Source organism: Rhinolophus sinicus, chromosome 14, assembly GCF_057876585.1.
Source record: "Rhinolophus sinicus isolate RSI-liver-muscle chromosome 14, RSI-T2T, whole genome shotgun sequence".
Classification (NCBI taxonomy): domain Eukaryota; kingdom Metazoa; phylum Chordata; class Mammalia; order Chiroptera; family Rhinolophidae; genus Rhinolophus; species Rhinolophus sinicus.
The window spans coordinates 4,050,082-4,070,463 of NC_142514.1; the positions used below are offsets into that span (position 1 = coordinate 4,050,082).

Here is a 20,382-nt window from a genome sequence, read left to right on the forward strand (position 1 = left end):
CAGTTTTATTTTCAGGGAAACATGGTACTGCTAAGGAAAAAATAATGTAAAGAGGAACAGCTAAAAAGTCAACAGATAAATTAAAATGGAATGCTAAAAATATTCTGTTACTATAAAAGAATGCAGAAGATGGTTAGAGGAACCAAAAAATCAGAAGGATAACAGGCTTAAATCCAACCATACCAATCATTAAATATTAGTGAACTAAACACTTCAGTTCAAAAGCTGAGATTATGTGAATGAAGAATGGAAAACCAAGACCCGACTATATGCTATTTATGAGGCACTTTAAATATAAACACAGAAACGGGTTAAATGTGAACAGAAAGCAGAAGACTACAATTGCTATGCTAGTATCAGACAAAGTTGACTTTGAGACAAAAAGGGACACTTCATAATTATAAGAATGTCAACGCATTAGGAAGATGATAATAAAAAATGTATGTATCTAATAACAGAACTTATACACAAAGCAAACACACAAAGCAAAACTGACAAGGGAAGAAATGGAGCATTCCACAATCATAGTTGGAGATTTTAACACCTCTCTCTCAGCAACTGATAGTACTCCCTAACAAAATCAGTGAAGTCATAGGAACTCTGATTTCTGACAAACGCTGTCTTGACCTAAGACATATTTATAGAACACTGCACCCAACAACTGCAGAATACACATTCTTTTCAAGTACACATGATACATTCACCAATATCTATTATATGTTGGGCCATACAACAAGTCTGAATATATTTAAAAAGACTGGAATCATACAGAATATGTTCTCTGACAAAAATGAAATGAATTAGAAATCAACATTCAGATATGTAGAAAAAAAACCAAATATTTGGAAATTGAGCAATACATTTCTAAAAGTGAAATTAGAAAACAGGTTGATGGTAATGATAATACAACATATCAAAATTTGTAGGACCGAGTAAAACAGTGCTTAAAGGGAAATATGTAGCCTTAAATGTTTATATTAGAAAAGAAGGTCTCAAGTTAATAAACTAAGGTTTGACTTCAAAAAGCTAGAAAAAGAAGAGCAAAGTAAAACTGAAATAAGTAGAAAGAAGGAAATAAGATCGACATTAATGAAATAGAAACAGATAAATAACAGAGAAAATTAACAAAGCCAAAATCTGGTTCTTTAGTACCCTAGGTAGAAAGAACACAAATTACCAACATTAGGAATGAAGAGAGGGATTGTCTGCAGATAACTACAGATCTTAAAAGGATGAGAGTATATTAATGAGCGACTTTATGTTAATAAATTTGACATTTAGATTCAATGAACAAATTCCTTGAAAAATACAAATTAACCAAGTTGACCTATAAAAGAGAAAGTTAGAAAAGCTCTATATTTATGAAAGAAATTGAATTCATTAACCAAAACCTTCCTACAAAGAAAATTCAGGCTCAGCTGATTTCACTGGTGAATTCTATGAGACCTAAGAAAGAAATAATACCAATATTACACAAATCCTTTCAGAAAACAGAGGAAGAAGGAACATTTCCTAACTCATTTTATCAAGCTGGCATAACTCATTCCCAAAGCTGACAAAAACGCAGTAAGAAAGTTATAGACAGCATCCCTTATAAACACAGTTGCAAAAATCCTTAGTAAGATATTAACTAACCAAATCAGGCAACACACGAAAAGCATTGTATATCACGGGTCAAGGGGAATTTTCCTCAGCAGTGGAAGCTTGATTTCACATTCAGAACTTCATATGATGCATCAAATAAACAAATGTAGGAGAACAGTTAGCAAAGTAAGATGTGCTACTGCTGAACTCTGGTGCCTTCAGGCAAATCTTCGGTTTGTACTTTATACCAACACCATGTGGGCAGTTCAGCCTGTTGACACAGGAAACTCCGCTGAAATGAAAATGTTTCTCTCTGAAGTGCCGGAGTGGCATTCTTGGGACGAGAATTCAATTCCGATTATGTCAGATGACATCTGCACTGCAGACTGTCTGAAAACAAACTGAATTGCAGAGAACTGTGCCCCATAATTGGTCCCAAGTTGAGGGGACGGGAGAAAGGGATTAGAACACAGAAGACCGGACAACACTCTGTAGGCCCTTTTTAAAGCTCAGCTGTCCTCAAAATCTTATCTGAGAGGAGATGGCTGATGCCAGCTCTGATCTTGGTGACCTGCTTTGGCTCTCATCTCCCAAACTGAGATGCGATCACTGAGCTCGTGGCACAGCCCCCGGTGCCAGGCTGTGATCTAGGCGCACCGACGGAAGCGGTTGCAATGCAGAATAATCAACAGGGTAGCTGGGAAAGGGACGGCCTGGGGCAAGGTGAGGGGTCCTTGTTTTACACAGGGCGATGAGGGATGGTTTTGGCAATTAGGTGACATGTGAGCAGAGACCTGAGGGAACCGAAGGGACCAACCATGTGGTTCTTTGGGGACCAGGCTTCTAGGAACGGCACAGAGGTCAGTATGGTGGGCGTGGCTTGAGCATGGGGTGGCTGGGAGAAGGGGAGGTGAGGACAACAAGGGGCCAGGTCGGAGGGCTCGGAAGGACTGTGGCAGTCACTGCAGGTTTGAAACAGAAGGGTGACATCTGGTGACTTACAATTTAACAAGACTGCCCATGTGGAGCAGCGTCAGGTGGGGGGACGGAGATGGTGAGGACACTGCAGTCATTCAGACACGGGACGGGGTAGCAGTGAGGCAGTGAGAAAGGGTCAGGCTCAGGCCGCACTGTCAGGGCTGGTTCTATGGTCCATTAGCGTGTGGCAAGAGTGACCAAGGCTAATGCCAAGGCTTTGGACAGCGGAAGGAGGGAGCTCTCATTTGCTGAGATGGGGAAGCACCTCAGGCAGAGCAGGTTTTGGGGGGTATGCATGTCCGAGGGTGGGGGGAGGATCAGTTGTTCTGTTTTAGACGGGTGAGGTCTGAGATACTGTCAGCTAGCCAACCTGAGACTGAGAAAAGGAAGCTGGACACACGAGCTGGAGATCTGGGGGGAGGGCCAAGTGGGGCTCTCAACGGGAGTCATCCAGCACGAGGGCATTGAAAGCCACGAGGCTGTGACACCCCTTGGGGAATGAGTCTAGACAGATAAGGACTGGGCCCTCCATGAGGCCTCCGTTCAGGGGCAAGAGCCAGGCAGGTAAAAGCAGAGGCAGCGCAGAGGCTGGAAGGCAGGAAGGACCGTCACTGCAGCAGGGAAGAAAGGGAACGACCTGGCCCAGAGGGTGTGACGCTGCCTGTGCAGGTGAGGACGCTGGAGCACGTGGGTGTCAGGAGCAGTGTGGGTGAGTGCACGTGCGTCCAGAGCCACCCGGGAAGGCCGAGGGTTAGGAAGAGACGCAGGCGGGTTGGAGGACGGGCCAGTGGGGCACATGGAAGTTCTCGGAAAGCAGAGACGCAGACCTCACGAGCAGATGGTGGGACTAACGGACTCCCTGACACTGGCTTACATGCCAAAGACAGAACAGTTACTTACTTGACTTTGAGAGAAACACCCTGTGGGACTCCAATGCTGACAGTGGCACCTAGAACGCTGTGGTTGGAGATTTTCCTCTCTGCTCCATACTCCACCACCGTCCCAAAGAAGCCTGCCCTGCAGGGAGCAGGTCACAGTGAGCACGCAAGGGCCCTTAGCACCCGGATCCACTCAGAACAGAGGTGGGGTCCCCCCGCACCCCCCAGGGAGCGGAGGCACGACTGATACTCTTGGTCCAGTTGCATCAGACTCTGAGTCCCCCCCAGGCCTGGGGCTGCAGAGCAGCCAATCCCAGCGCCTTTCTACAGGAGACGCTCCAGGAACGTGACACACACGAGATGACCGTGAGCACGCACCTTACACCAACCGGCCCCACCATCACACTCTACAGGTGGGCAGGCTCCCGGGTGGGCCAGGCCAGGACTTACTTGAGGGACCCTTTCACACGAGTCTGATCATCATCCTGGAATTTGTGCTGATAGCTGATCAGTGCGAAGGAGTGAGGGATTCCAAGCTGAGAAGACAGAGGGAGAAGCCATGGCTGGTGGCCGTGACAGCCAAGTGGCTGGGCTCCGGCCCCTGCATGGCTGCCAAGCAATCGTCGTGGGCAGGTCTCTCAGACAGGGGCCATGTCCTGGGGTCCGCACACGGAGTGGGAAAATGCACCCGAAACCAATACGTAAAGACTGGGAGATTTTACATAAAACCCAGTTTTCTGCCTTATGAAAAAAAAAAATCTGCAACACCGAGCCTGCATTCCTACACGGCAGCAGCTGCCCTTTGAGGGGAGGCCTCTCTCAAGCCCTGTGTCCCTGCCTGGGCAAAGTGCCATCTGAGTGTGCGATTCTGCTTTGGGGTCGCCGACCAACCAGGGCTGCCCCCACCCCAATTCCGTGGGCTTCTCCCCCCAGAAGCGGTGAAAGGCATTTTGCCTTAGGGTGCCTGCAGTACAGCTGCCCCGGGGGCCTGAGAACAGGAGCATTTCACCACTCCTCAGTGAGTGGCTGGGACCTGCCCCCCGGAGCCGCCGCAGGTGCGCAGATCCGACCCGCGCGGGCTGACCAGTGGGAAGGCTGGAAGGGGCACGCTGAGGGGCTGGCGGAGCTCGGTCACCTGCAGGGCCACGGTGAAGTGGCTGGTTTTGGTGTCCCGGACGATGCTCGTGTTCATGGCCGACTGGATGCCCCATCGCCACTGCAGGTAGCCTACGGTGTTCTTGTCCAGGTTCCGGGCCAGGACAGTGGTAAGGCCAGGCCGGATGCCGCGGGACGAAAACTGCAGAGCACAGTTTGTCGTCACAAAGCTGGGGGGACACACAGACAGAAAGGGTCTGGGTGACACCTGGCTCTCAGCTGTTCTCCCTGCTCAGATCACGGCCATTCTCGCTGGGCTAGCTCCAGCATGGAAAGCAGGAGACCAGGCCTCTAGAGGGTGGCTGGGGGGATGTTTCCAGCATCCAGCCTGTTAACCGCACACCCCATCCCACCACACCCCAAGTTCAGCTGCCACCGAAGAGGCACCGGCATGTCTCCGTTCCCCAGCCATGGACCCCAGCAAGTCAGATCACCTGGGGCGGTTCCCAAAGTCGGCTGCACACGAGAACCACCCAGCTAATCTAAACATTACGCCAGGTCGGCTCCCACCCCCAGGCATTCTGACTGTGGGGGGGAGGGGGGAATAGGCCTGGAGTGTTGAAAGCAAGCCAGGTGACTCCCTGTGCAGCAAAGCTTGAGGACCACTCACCCAGAGCCGACTGCACACCAATTAAGTCAGCACTTCCAGGTAGGGGCCCAGGCATTTAAAAGACCACCCACGTCCACGGCTGGGACTGTTGGCTGAAGGTATGTGAAAAGCTGGTCTTCGCTTAATGTCAACAGGGTCTGCGACTTTAAGCGTGACGACGTCTAACCGATTCTGATATAAACAAGAGTTAAGTTCCCGGGCATCTGTACGCTTAATGAAACAGGCCGAGGGCACGACCTTATGTAAGGACCTGCGGAGCAGTAAACCATTTCTGTAAACCTGAAAGGCCTCTGGAGCTTGTTTCCAGGGAGCCAGCCCCATCTTCTGGTTAAAAGGAGGCATTTCATTTTAATAACAAAGGAATTCACATCACTCCATTCAAGGTGTTCAAACGAGCAAAGGACCAGCCTTCAGTGAACAGCCCAGCCGGCACACAATCGCCCTGGTTTACTTTCTCTCCTTCCTACTCCAGAGATGTTGCTTTTGCCATTAAAATAGTAATAAAGGCGGTAAGTCTGCACACATCCACTGACAAACTTGCAATAGCCCAGGGCCCAATGCATTAACTCCTTACTCTCCTCAGGCCCAACCTAACCTTCTCTGTCCTCTAGGTCACACTCAGGTCACACAGATAGCCCCGGCTACATTTTCTGCTTTGGTCACCCTGGGGCCAGGGGAGCGAGCAGGAAGAAAGATACAAGTCACCACTAGAATTTCAAGACAGAGGTACACAGTGACATTTAAAAGAGCCAAAGTGTACAGAATGAGACCCCCATTTAATCAAAGGAATAACATTTTGAATTTTTATCCAGCATGTCCTAGACAGACAGACAGGGAGAGCCCAGCAAGGCAGGCAGGCGCTCAGGGGACCCAGAGCATTCCAGCTGTCTGCCTTTCTCGGGCTCATTCCACACCAACCAACCCTCCAGTCACTTGTCTGGACTTGCAAGTAGCCCGACCCCAGGCCCAGGGCGCCCTAGGAGTAGACATTACACACTCATAAACTGGTGTCCTTGACGAAATTCTGTTTCTACACCTGCAGAAGCTGAGAGCCAGCCCTCGACCCAGGTGACCACTCAGCGGACAGACAGACACTTTGAGGCTCAACCAGGACAAGGCGGCCAACAGTTTCCTCAATGAGGTATCTCCTCACCGCGTCTGATCTTCAGCGTGACCTGCTGTGCTACATCAAACGATCAATTCCCGGGCCTTCCCTAACAGGGCCCGATCCAGGGGTCTGGGGGTAGGGGCAGGAATCGGTGCTTTGAGACGGCATCACAGGTGACAATCCCTTAGGAGACAGGTTAGGACAACGCTGACACGTTGTGGGGACAGAGCCCCACAGAGCAGTTTCCAGGCTCTCAGCCTCACGTGGAAAGGTGCTTGCTCAGTTACTAGATGGCCATCGGCTGTGATCAGATGGCCATTCGCTGTGGGTAGGTGGCCATCAGCTGTTGCTGGTTAGTCATTAGCCACTAATATAACTGCCGTGGTTGGGCTGGGGGGTTGGTTGGCAGAGAAGCGGATGGCAGATTGTGGTTAGGAAGTGCGACTGATCCTACTTCCTGTGTCTCGCCCGGCCGCCAGCGAGACTGGTATGCAGGAAGACCCCTGTTGGGGTACTGGCGGATGTTTACTTTTGTGTCTCGACCAGCCACCATCGAGAATATAGTGGTATGACTCCCCCATCTATGGCTCCATGGGTGTTCCTTTTGGCCTCACCATATACTGCGTACTTGTGCGGGGAGCGAGAGCTGAGTGCCTGCATGACATACGTATATACCCTGTTCACCTGCCATTCTGGTTAAAAGTATAATCCTGGTCCCCTTCCCAGGCCCACTGAATCCCCGTCTGAGAGCAGAGGCTGGAGAAGCCGGGTTCTAACCAGCGTGGGGAGCCCTGAGCACCCCCGTGCTCTGCCTGGAAGCACTGCTTTCTGGCCTCTGCTCAGGCTGCGCTCATCTTCACAAGCCTGGTCCCCTCCAAGGGAAGTGAACTACCTTCACTTTCAAACACATCCCCCATCCCAGGACTCCTTGAGCTGTATTTTATCCCCAAGGAAAGCAGCTTTAGTTGACCTTCCACCCAGTCCTTTTACCTGAGCCCACACAGGAAGCCCCCAAATGGGAACGAGGACACCCCTCCCGTTGTTCTAGAAGGGACAGGGAGGGGGAGGTAAGTTCTAGGAGTGTATCCTCACTGCCGGTGGATATTTAAAGCTCTGGCACATCTACCAGGCGGTCTCACAAGCTGCCCCACTGGGCCCCCTTTTCAGTTTCACAGTCTCAGGACCAAAGAAATGGTGCACAAGCTCAGAAACATAAGACTGCTGACGAACGTCCCTCTGAAGGCGCCTTCCCTCGTCTCCAGGGGCCTCACAGCCCACGGTGACCAGGGAGGGCAGGAGCCTCGTCCCACAGAGGAGGAAACTGCGGACCCGAGAGAAGCCCACGCCCGCAGCCCAGTGCATACACCACAGCCGAGTCTCCACACCACTACTGCGGGGTCTGCCCTCGGTGACCCTGCAGGACAGACGGGGCAACTCCAGATGACCTTGACAAAAAGAACACACAGCTTCTGGCCTCCTAAATCCACAAAGACCATCAGAGGCTTTCTCTTGTGATATTTACCATCTTGGCGTGAGATTACGGAACAGCTTCAGACCAAACAGAGGCCCCTGCAGATCCCCAGCTCCAAATTCTAACTGTTCAAAAAAGAAAAAGAAAAAGCGTTAGTGGTGTTTTATGTCACAGCAGCAATCCAGGTCCCAGGTAAGCACCTCTGGTTATAATTCCTTCATTTGATTCAAAGCCCTAGAGAGGCCTTTGCCAGGGCTCCTAAAAGGAGGGGCTGGAAGGTTCTTACTGTCTCAGCTCAACCTCTTCAACACGGATCCAAAGGAGGCAGGTTACAACGAGGCATGTTCCAGAAAGGTGCCCTTCCAAGGAAACACTGCTCACCCCCCAAGCTCAGGTCAGAAGGGGAGTCAACATGGCCCCGTACGGACTGACGCTACAGTCATCTGTGGGCTCACCCCTCCCTAGCAGTGCCCACTTCTCTGCTCTGCTTCACTGGGCCCAGGTCTCACAGGTGACTAGAGATGGTTCTCAGGGGCCTGATGTGAATGAAACCCATCGGCGGTTCCACATTTGGAGCCTTGGACCAGCTGGTCCTGGCTGCCTCACTTACTAGTCTGGGTGACTTTCAAGGCAACTCTTCTATGTTAATTTGATGCAGCTCAATTTGCTCAGCAGCGCTGGCTGTGAAATGACTGCCAATCAGTGGGCCAGGGTTGTGCAGGAAAAGGGAACAGCCTATCGGTTTTTGCTTAAAGGGAACAAAGAAGCTGAGTTTCCAGGTTGAATTTCCAGAAGTTGGCATCTCTAGGGAAACTCGGTTGTTTTATCCTAACTGAGCTGTTCGGCAGACGGAGAGGCTTCCTTCTCAGAGATGAGACTTATTTTTTTTCTCTTGGGAGAGAGTTAACTTACGAAGTTTGACATCGGTACCCTGTTACATAGTGATGAGGCCACCCTAGGTCGTTTTGAGGGTTAGCTTTGAGTGCAAATGTTCAGAAACAAGGCTTTCCAACAGACAGACAACACGACCCCGCGTGCTGACGTTCTTACCTCTCCCCATCCCTTTGCAGAAGTGACTCGTCTGAGCGCGAAGTTAATGGAACCCCCTCCATTCCCATTCTGGGTCGAGAGGCTTCCAGAGAGGATGGCTGTGTCTGTAGCTGTCAAGGGTGCCTAGGAAGTGACATCTGCTGGTAATAAATGATTCAAAGCAACAGGAAGTGCCAAGGACAGCAGCCTAATGAATACACATCAGTGCAGGTGTGTCGGGAAGCAGGCTTCCCTCCACTCAGTGGCTTCCCGTCTCCCCCGCCTGGCTATGTGAACTGCGTGTGGCCGCCAAGGTAATGTTTTGCAAAAGCTTCAAATGGGCAAATTTCAAAAAGCCAGGAGAAACCCAGGCTAAGTGTTGGTTCTCAGTGTAGCAACGGCTTTGGACGGCACGGGGACTTCATGCTGTGCCCTCCAGGGCCATCCATTGACTCTGGAAGGTCTGAGCGGGGTCAGTTTCCCCAGATAGGACATCGTGTTCTAGGCCGATGCACTTGCAGATAAAGGGGTTGCGGAGGCAGAGACCTACTGTAACCCTTAGTAGCATGGGCTGGCATTGTCACTTCCAAATAGCGGGCAGAAAGATGACATTTTAGTGACCCCAGGGGTCAGCTGAATATTGTGTTTTCAGCACAACAGAGTGTGCCTCAATACTAAGACCAGTTCTTGGAATTACCCATGGAGGTCTGCTTTCTCTCCTAAAGTCACCATGACCTTGGGCTCTTAGACCATTCGCACTTCCTGACTGGAAAGCCCTGAGACCTTGGAAGCTAAACTCAGCACCCACCCCCGCCACCAGCCAATGAGGCTAACATGTTGGCAAAGCAGTAACAAGGCTGTGACTGGAGCTCTTTTTAGTGGCTTATTGCATCCTTTCATAAATAAAGATGAGAAAAACCCAGAGCAGACTCTCCCAGCCCAGCTGCTCGGGGCGTTGTGCCTCGTTAAGCTGGGCCCTCCTGCGCTGGGGAAGGCACCTGTGCCCCTTACCTCAATGGACTGGGATATGTGCATCTTGTTAATTTCAATCTGCGGAAAGCCACTTCCGGACATATCTTCATATTCCTCCTCATAGCGATCAAAAAGGTCGGTGGCATCAATGCCCACGCTGATGGTCCCCTGGGGCAGAAAAGCAAGCAGTCAGCACCAGGGGTGGTGTATGTGTAACGAAAGGCAATACACTACCCTTCAGCAGCTGGCGTGGTTCACTGGGTGCAGCAGGGCTCTGCGAAGGTCACGGTTCAAACCACGCCACGCAGAGCACCACCGGCTCCTAGAGCCAGAAAGCCTGTCATGGCCGCAAATGACATGCCAAAGACGAGTGTTAGGAAAAGAAATAAGATTAACGCATTTTGATTTTTAGAGACCAAACGACCCATTTCATGGCTCTAAACAGATCGTCTCTGGGGTTAACCCATGAGCATAAACCTAGAAACTAGTTACACAAATTAAACATTTTCCTCTAAATATGCTTACATCACAAAATGACCTTAAAAATGTTTAAAACATAAAACTATCTTCAAAGGTAAAGAAATGCAAACAAAATTATGAACAAAGGGAGACTTAAAAATATTCCCCCTGCTAAAATTAATTTGAGAATTAAATTTTGAGAAACAGAACACCATATTCTCTCAAGATATACTAGGTTAAAATTTTGCTGACAGATAAAAATGCTCCTTACTCAAAAAAATAAAATCAATGTTTATTACTTTCTTTTATTGTCGTAACTTTCCAAATGCGCATATATCTTAATCCAACACATAAAACCATGACCACACACCCATTTTTATTATATTCTCTGCAGCCCATTTTTAAAAACAACTTCATCAAGGTTTAATTTACATATAACAATATAAACTGCACCCATGTGAAGTGTGCAATTCAACAAACTTTGACAAATGTGTACAGTTGTGAAACCACCTCCAAAATCACAATACTAAACACTTCTATCACCACAAAAGTAGCTTGGGAGGGTGGGTTCTTCTCCCCGAGAAGGGGACATGTGAACAAAGATGTGTGAGGGTAATGAGGGTCGTGAGCTGGTGGGTATCTGGGAGTTGGATGAGCTGGGGTTGGAGCAGAGAGGGAGAAGGTAGATGAGGCACTTAGAGGGGGTGTCGCAAGTGGGTGATCCATAGAATGTTAAGCGGGGTGGTTGTCGGGGATAATACCTTTAACCCTGTTGTTTTGGTTGGTACAGCAATAATCCCAGATTTCCATTTTTAAATGAAGTATTATCATCATCAATAATATTACCATCACCAATAGTATTATCTTCGCCAACAGCTGCCTTAAGCTAAGAAGCGGCATGTGTTTGGTGGACAGGCCTTCACATTGTATTTCTAACACCTGCCACCGTCTCTGATGTTGTGGGAAGGCACGGTGACCTTAGGAGATGACAAGGATATGCCATCAGTCTTCTCCCATCTCTTTCCAGGTGAGATGTAAGCAGTCCTGCCCATCCAAATACCTGCATGCAGGTGCTCGCTGAGCCGGTGGTCGGCAGAGCAAACTCCTTCCAATGTCAGTTGGCGGGACAAGCATTAGATGCTGCTGCCCATTTGGTGCATTAAGCAGGTGGCTGGTGCCGTGGCCTGTGACATGGATGAGGCTGTCAAGCCACCGGGCTGCCAGGTCCAGGGCAAACTCTAGGTGTATGTGAACAGGTGTGGGAACCAGAGGGGCCAGCCCGGCAGTAGGACGCTCGAGATCAGTCTGATCACTTGCCAGTTTGCTCATCTGTCGAATGGTGTAAATCAAGGGCTGGCACTTTTTCTATGAGGGGCCATCGTAAATGTTCTGGGTGTGTGGACCAGTCCCTGCTGCTATAGGGGAATGCAGCCAGATGCCAGTGAATGATGGGGCCTGACTGTATTCCAGTAAAACTGTGGTCGTTGATCCTGATTTTCATACAATTTTCACATCTCAAAATGTTATTCTTCTTTTGTTTCCAACCATTTAAAAATGTAAAAACCATTCGTAGCTCATAGGTCATACAAAAATAGGCAGTGGGTCAAATCTGGCAACTTCTGATATAAATCTACACAACTTCTTTTTTTTTGGGGGGGGGAAGGGTGATGCTTTCTTTTTCGATGAACTTTTTAGGTAGCAATGAAATTAAACAGTGTAGGTTTAATGAAAATAAAAAGTACTCAATTTTCATTTCCTCAGAAAGTTGATGAACTTGTAACTTGATTAAAATGTTTTTCAGGGCCGGCCCGGTGGCTCAGGCGGTTGGAGCTCCGTGCTCCTAACTCTGAAGGCTGCCGGTTCGATTCCCACATGGGCCAGTGGGCTCTCAACCACAAGGTTGCCGGTTCCACTCCTCGAGTCCCGCAAGGGATGGTGGGCTCAGATCCCTGCAACTAAGATTGAACATGGTACCTTGAGCTGAGCTGCATCACAGATGGCTCAGTTGGTTGGAGCGCATTCTCTCAACCACAAGGTTGCCGGTTCAACTCCCGCAAGCGATGGTGGGCTGCGCCCCCTGCAACTAGAAAACGGCAACTGGACCTGGAGCTGAGCTGCACCCTCCACAACTAAGATTGAAAGGACAACAACTGGGGGGCTGGGGGTGGGAGATGAGGGTAAGGGGGATCGAATATATGGTGATGGAAGGAGAACTGACTCTGGGTGATGAACACACAATGGGATTTATAGATGATGCAATGCAGAATTGTGCACCTGAAGTCTATGTAATTTTACTAACAATTGTCACCCCAATAAATTTAATAAAAAAAAAAAAAGAAAGGACAACAACTTGAAGCTGAACAGCACCCTCCACAACTAAGACTGAAAGGACAACTTGACTTCGGAAAAAAAAAAGTCCTGGAAGTACATACTGTACGCCAATAAAGTCCTGTTCCCCTTCCCCAATAAAATCTTTTTTTTTTTAAAATGTTTTTCACCATTGACCATCCACAGCACTAATCCAAACATACGAAAATCAGGTCTTAGATGTGCTAAAGAAGCGCCAGATTCTTCTCCAATAGTCAGCTATTCTTAAAAAACAAACTATGCCCGAATGTGAGTGGCAGGTGTATTTACACATAACTGAAAAATGACTTTTTTAAATCAAATGGTAGTTCCTCTATGTTAATTTCACTCGTTTCTTTTTCCATTCTAAGATTTGCAATGTGCAAATGAAAGAGAGCAATAGCTGTTTATATGTTGGTTCTATTAGCAAAAGAACTTCACAACAGCTAATGATGCCAGTGTATCAGTGCCAATCAGATGCTTCTAACAGAAAATCAGTTAACCTTAATAATCTTTTGATTTGTAGAAGGGGACACACCTGACATTATTATAAATGCTATTGTAAACTCAGCCAAAAAGTTCCACATTGAATGTAAAATTGTTTTCGTGGTGGCATTCAAATACCAATTTTGGTGAGAAGCAGCATCATGGTAAAAAATGTTCCCACTCAATCAAGAAGCCAATGGAGCAGAATATTCTATAGAAACAGCTACAGTGAAACAGTGCGTAATTGTGTTAGAACAAGCCGTGATGGTATACCTATGGAAAATGAAGCTGTGGTTGTAAAACTGTACAAATGCTTTGGTATATTCAGAGTAACAGAGTAATTATTTGTGAAGCTGATTCTGAATACAAAAAAAAAATCTGCAGTGTGGCAGCGCGCTATCGACGGCGTTAGGAATGTCTGAGCCTCTGGAGAGTTCCTTTTTAAATGAAGCACAACAGACCCTACAACTTTAAAAATATGTAAGAAATTGCAATCATTGAAAATAAAGCATGTAACCAAGAATACCCTGAAATTCATTTCATGAGGAGGGAAAAACTGAACAAATAAAGTGATAAGAGTTCAGTTTATTTCACTTTGAAATGCCATAATGGCCTTTGCAATATTTCAATTTTTGGTAAGAATCTTTTGGTGGAGCTGCCATTTTTAATTAGTTGAATTTATACTCTGCTCTGGAATGGGATGACATTGAAAAGGCCTACAGTTTTGTGGCATCTAAATTTGATGAGGTATTCAAAAGATCATAAAGACAATTTATAAAAGATTTATCATAGAAACATACTCTGAACAGATGCAGAAAGACAATGCCTCGGAAAATACGTGGGCCAAAATATATGTTCTAAAATGAAGAAATTGGGCTGGCCCGGTGGCTCAGGTGGTTGGAGTGCTGTGCTCCTAACCCCCCCACCCCCGTCCCAGTTCGATTCCCAAATGGGCCAGTGAGCTGCGCCCTCTACAGCTAAGATTGTGAACAACGGCTCTCCCTGGAGCTGGGCTACCGAGAGCAGCCAGAGGTCAGCGTTGGAGCTGGGCTGCCGTGAGCAGACATGAGCGGACGGCAGGCGTGAGCGGCCATCAGGCGGAGCCGCTATGAGCAGCCCACCGACAACCGTCGACCGACTGCCTCAGTCGGGGAAGCGCAAGGCTCATAACACCAGCCTGGGCCAGGGAGCTGTGCCCTACAACTAGACTGAGAAACAACTGCTTGAAACGAAGTGGGGGGAGGAAGGGGGGGGAAAAAGTGAAAATAAATAAATAAATAAATAAATAAATAAATAAATAAATAAAATCAATAAATTTAGAATGAAGAATACTATGATGTACAGAGAAGAATCAATAAAATGCCAGAAATGTCAAATTTACTAAATATAAATGCAACTTTTTGGTCAGACCGGTGGCTCAGGCGGTTGGAGTTCCATGCTCCTAACTCCGAAGGCTGCCGGTTCGATTCCCACATGGGCCAGTGAGCTCTCAACTACAAGGTCACCAGTTCGACTCCTCGACTCCCACAAGGGATGGTGGGCTGCGCCCCCTGCAACTAAGACTGAAAGGACAACAACCTGACTTGGAAAAAATCCTGGGAGTACACACTGTTCCCCAATGAAGTCCTGTTCCCCTTCCCCAATAAAATCCTTTAAAAAAAATTAAAAAAAAAAAGCAACTTTTATGAAGATGGTAAGCAATGTTACAAAAGGAAAAAAAAGGCTTTCAATATATACTCTTCAGAAAACCAGTGGTGACACTGTGGAAGTGAGAATCCCCAGGCCTCCTGGCGAGTGCTGCCTGCCGGTCTCCACCATAGCTGAGCCCTCTCCTTGATTCCACACGGGCCTGACGACTTGCTTCTGTCCAACAGCGCAGTGGATGTGAGGGTGCAGCTTTCACGGCTAGGTCACGGGAAGCCTTGCGGCATCTTTCAGGCCTCTGGAACATGCTTTCTGGGCAAGCTGGCTAATCAGTAGCAACCCCACTAGCCTGAGTCTGTTATGTTGTGAGGAAGCCCAAGCCAGCTGGGGGACAGGCCCCCTGGGAGAGATGCCGGCCATCCTCAGCTGTACCAGCCACCCCAGCTGAGGCATCTGGGGACACATAAGTACAGACGCCATGTTCAACATGACGAGACCACTTGCCATGGACTGCGACCACACCCAGAAAGCCCAGGTGAGAACTGCCCCGCTGAGCCCAGTCTACCCACCGACCCGAGAGCAAACCCAATTGTTCTCGCAGCCACTACGTTTTGGTGTCAGCAATACATAACCAAGTATCAGAGACAAATACCTGATAAACTCATTAATGTGTGTGAGTGTATGTCAAAAATCATGCTTCTGCTTCTGCTACTTTTAATGTTCACATCAATGATTTAAAAAATCTGTTTTAATGTACGTTTTTTGAAGAAATATTATATTTTTGAAAGTAGTTTTGAGTAAACCTTTTAATAGGTTCTCCAATGTAGTAAAACCAGTGTTGGTCAATAAATATTTCAAAATATCACATAATTTTAATTATTTTAAGCACCTCTTTCTGCTCTCAGGAATGTCCTGGCTTGCAGATGAATTACACGGTCACCTTGTCCACAGGCCACTCTAAGGGCGCTGGCTTACAATGAATGCTGGCAAAGCCCCCGGAGCTTTTCGAGCTGCATGGCCTGGTGTGACCTGAGTTTGGAGGCTCCCTTTGGCTGCTGTGTCGGGAACAGGAAGGAGGTAGTCAGGAGAGGCTGTTTCATACTCCACCAAGAGACACTGTGGTGACAACGGCAAAACTACGGATTTATGTACATGCATTTTGTAATTGGCCACCTCATTCAACTCGTGAGTACTGTTAGATTTCGTTTGGTTCTTTAAAGACATACATGGAGGGAGCTCTTTCAATATTTCTCTCTCTTTTATTACTTGTCTAATTGTGGTGGCTAAAACTTCCAGAAGAATGTAAAATACGGTTTTATTTCCTTTCCTTTTCTCATTTAAAACGTTTTTAAATGATAAATATCTGTGTTAATGCCATACTTAAATCAACTGATTCACCGGAGGGTCGAGGCGCCTCCTTTAGAAGTTTAAAAATATTGTTCAAGTCATCACTTTTCAATAAGCTCCAAGGAGCTTGTGACTTTTGAGACTCGAGAGCCTTTGGTGCTGATCCAAGTTCACGGAACAGGACTAACCCAGAAGGGCCAAGGGTATATAGCACACCGCTGGGCTCAAGCACGAGGAAGTGCACTGTCCCAGGGAGTGACAGGGTGTCCCAGGGAGTGGCAGACTGTCCCATAGAGTGACAGACTGCTCCAGAGAGTGATGGACTGTCCCAGGGAGTGATGGGGTGTCCCAGGGAGTGACAGACCAGGTCGTTCTGAGTTTGTAAGAACATGTCTCTTAGTATTTCAGAGAGCAGTCTGGATGCCTACCTCCCGCTCTTCTTCCACGCCCAGGAAATAACCTGTTGGAAATGGACCGATCACAGTACACAGAACCAGACATATTTCTTCTCTACATGCCACGCAGGGGTTTGGCTGCAACTTACAATTCACTTTCACTTTCAAGATAATACACTTTTATACAACGAAAAGCCACACCTTTGAGAAAAATGAAAGTCAGATTTGAATTTCCAGAGAGGATCAAAAAGGATCGAGGAAAAGAAAAAAGGTAACAGAACACTAACACTGGATAAATTAATGGGTTAGATTTTTATCAACAACTTCTAATTGAACATATGCAAGTTCATGCCTTTTTATTATTGTTATTAAATCACATTTTTCAAATAAAAAGTTTACAAAGAAAAATACCTTAAGAAGTCTCTGCTATCAAGTCCAAATAATGAAATTTTTAAAGCATTTTTATTTTTTCTAGAGCAGGGTTGTCAAAACCTTTCTGTAAAGGGTCAGATAGTATTTTGGGACTTGTTGGCAACTACTGTGTTGAAACTACTCACGTCTGAAGTTGCAGTGTGATCCACCCATAGGTAATATGTAAATGAATGAGCTTTGCTGGGTTCTAATAAAACTTTATTTACGGACATGGAAATTTGAATTTCATATCATTTTTAGGTGTCACAAATTATTACCCTTCTTTTGATTTCTTAAAAACGATTACAAATATAATAAAACCCCTTCTTAGCTCCTGGGCTGGACAAAACCAGGTGGCAGGTCACACAGCTGGCTGACTCTTGTTTGGGGCGTCTAACTCTGCAATCAGAGTATAAAACGACAACAGTGATGACAAATTCTCTATAGTCCTTTACATGCAATGATGACACTAATGAAAAATCGTCAGTGAGACAGCGAAAAGGTGCCGTTTCCATGGATCCCCAGTGGCCCACCATGAGCAATGCTCCTTACGTCAGGCCGAAATCGTCTTCCAGCTGTTGGTTCTGCTCTCTTGCTGCCCATCTTAAGTCAGCAAGTCAATTCCAGACCACCATCCCCCACCCAGACTGCGCTTCTTAGCGAGCACGTTTACCCGCTCCATTCCAGTTCACTGGATCTTTTAGAACCTTGGTTTTGTCCTTCTGCTTTGTGTCGCCAGGGAGTGTGACAAACACGTCTTCACTGACATGACGCGGAAACGCTGAGCATGCCAAGGCAGAGCCCTTCTCCCAGACGAGAGGCTCCTCACCAGGTTGGAGACGGTGCGTCAGTCGACCCCGTTTGAGCAGAATTTCCTCTCTGAATTATTTTCATGTTTGTGTTTCTGTATCTGGCCATAAGGATAATGTGAGAAATTTCTGTCAAGCGTAGTCTCAGTAGTAGCCAGTTACTAGCTAAAAATTCCACCAAGGGAGGCAATTGCGTTGCAGTGATGAGAAATGTGCTCACTTTACTACAGCTGCTGAACCCCTGGGGGTTCTTGTGAGACCCTCGCTGGGCTCCTCCTATCCGAGATCACAGAGTCGGTACCTGTTTTCTCCAATGTTATGAAGGACCAAACTCAAACTAACCCACGTTTCTTGGAACAATTTGGTCCCAGCCACTCCCCCCAACACGGGGCCCCAGGCTCAGCCCTGTATAAACAGTAGCTTTTAGCTCTGACATCATGTGTGTAAGTCATCATGCTGACAGGATGGGGTGGGGCAGTCCGCTAGCTCAGACCCACACAAACAGCTTTCTCTGCACCTTCTACGCAGCCACGTCTTCTCTTTCCAAAGAGTCCGCTTTATGGAGCAGCACTTGCCCAGACTTGGTCCCTTGACCTTATGTGGCAACTTTCGATTTCTTCCATTTCAATAGCAGCCCATTTCTGCGTCTGGTAAATGGCCCTTCCCGCCATGGAGCACAACAAGCATGTGGGTTCCAACAGCGTTTCTTCCTCACGATTTTCCTGCCAGCCAAGTCGAGTCAGTTTATGACATCAGAACTGTTCCCACAGAACAGACTGAAGTCAGGACCACAGGCTCATGCTGACGGCTACACTCAGCAGCCAAGGCAACCCAGACAAAGCCTTTGAAAAACCCTTGGAAAATAATGGCGTAATGTACTCATACATCTTTATGAAAACAATTTGGGATTTAAAAATCTTTTTATGGTTATGTGTCTTCCTTGATAGACTATTTAATTTTCTTCTGACAGAGCTGAACTGTGTTTTTAAGCTGGTACTGGAACCACACTGATAAGATGGCCTCTCTAAAATCAGAAAGGAGGTCTTGCCAGGGAGTTTATTCCAACCTCTGTAATAGCAAACGGACAATGGAGTGGTCCAGGAAATACTGTGACAATCTCCCTGACCCTGTTACGTAACAGGGTCAAGAAAGCAAGCAGTCAACACCCTCAGAGACAGTGAAGCCCCCCAAACCATCCTCCGCTGGACACTGCCTCACACGGGATCTGGACAAGTTCACTGAAAAGGCAGTAACAACGTCCCACAGCGCTGCCTGAGAGCTTGTCTTCAAAGGCTCTGAAAGTGGCCGCCGCCGCCAACAGAGGGATAAGATTTATGGGTACTACCAAAGAAAGGAATTACAATAATCAATACGAAGTGAGCATGGCTTAGAGCAGCCCTACTGTATGATCTTAGTTTCTAAAAGGCAAGAAATGTAGATGGATTATGCCAATAAAACAGAGATCTTAAAGATGGAGGAAGGATGGCCAGGGCGGTCCCATTACATTCTAGTCACACACAATCCGCGAAGATGTGGATGGACGTCGTCATCTGTCCAGCCACAGATTCCCTCCCCGACAGCAGCTCAGTGTACATGGCTCTGGAGGCCCCAGGACCTCTTCCAGCAGGAAACACAGAGGAATTTATTCCCACACAGCAAAGGCAGAAATCAGAGAGAATTAAACCACAGACTTTGGGTCTTTGGACCCCAAGCCGTGGGCCTCAGGCAAACCTCCCATTTCACACGGGGAGAAAGTAAGTGAAGGCTGAAGGGACCTGACCCAGAGCACAGAACTGGAGGACCCAGGGCTCTACCCTGCTGCCTCCAGCCCATGTGTGTGCATGCGTGTGTGCCACCAACAGGACAGTGCTTCCCAAAGCTCTGGCCACACTGTAACAGCACTGGGGCTCAGCCACAAGAGAAGGTTGACGGCGTTGTCAGAGGGCCATTTGCCAATCCCAGCTGACAGACCCCACCCAAACCCAGCCACCGCAGGCCAAGGAATTCCCTGACCAAGCCAAGTATTTTCCACTAAAACAAAACTAAGTCCTTAACGTCACCTTGGTCTAGCGCCACTTTGTATTCACTGAGCAGGCTTGTCTTTCTCTAATAAATTAACATCTGTCATTTTTTCAAGCATTTAACCACTGGGTGTGATAGTGAGGACAGATATCCTCATTTTACAAACGAGAGAACTACACGTAGGTCAAATGGTTTGGTCTGTGTCATCGTCACTGTGTCCGAGTCGGGATTTCTAACCTAGGATCTCCCCCACTCAACCTTTTTGCTCATTCTTGGTATGTACATTCTACTGAAAAGCCCCTGCCAACAAACTCTTGTTGATGAAAATGGAGAGAAATATCCATCCAAGTTTCAGACGGCAGTATCACAAACGCTACTCATCCGCCGATCCCCTACAAGCTGGGATCCTTTGTGGGAGTCCAGGTGACAGGCCAGGACTCAGCCCGATGGCCATTGGAAGCGTCCTTCTCCCTATGGTCTCCCTAAAACAGGAAATCACCCCTTTTCTCTTAGGGTGAGGATGTCCCCAACCTTTCTGCTCATCTTGAGAAGCAAAACACTCGGAAATGGAATAAAAGATCCAGCTCAAACCCTCTCTTCAAAATGCTGCATAGCCAACATCTGGTTATCACTCAGTATTTGTGGTTAGAAAATGTCGTATTTATTTGGAAGCCGTTT

General features: G+C 47.5%; 1 protein-coding gene across 2 annotated transcripts in view; it reads right to left on the reverse strand.

Moving 5' to 3' along the window:
- Window positions 1–20,382, reverse strand: part of DNAJC11 (DnaJ heat shock protein family (Hsp40) member C11) — a 61,939-nt gene that overhangs the window by 8,395 nt on the left and 33,162 nt on the right. For both annotated transcript variants that reach the window (XM_074334151.2, XM_074334152.2), the window contains 6 exons: window positions 9,825–9,953; window positions 8,835–8,957; window positions 7,836–7,909; window positions 4,576–4,765; window positions 3,891–3,976; window positions 3,463–3,579 (listed from right to left, as the gene is read on the reverse strand). In XM_074334151.2, coding sequence (XP_074190252.1) covers window positions 3,463–3,579; window positions 3,891–3,976; window positions 4,576–4,765; window positions 7,836–7,909; window positions 8,835–8,957; window positions 9,825–9,953 — 719 coding nt within the window. The remainder of the gene's footprint in view (window positions 1–3,462; window positions 3,580–3,890; window positions 3,977–4,575; window positions 4,766–7,835; window positions 7,910–8,834; window positions 8,958–9,824; window positions 9,954–20,382) is intronic.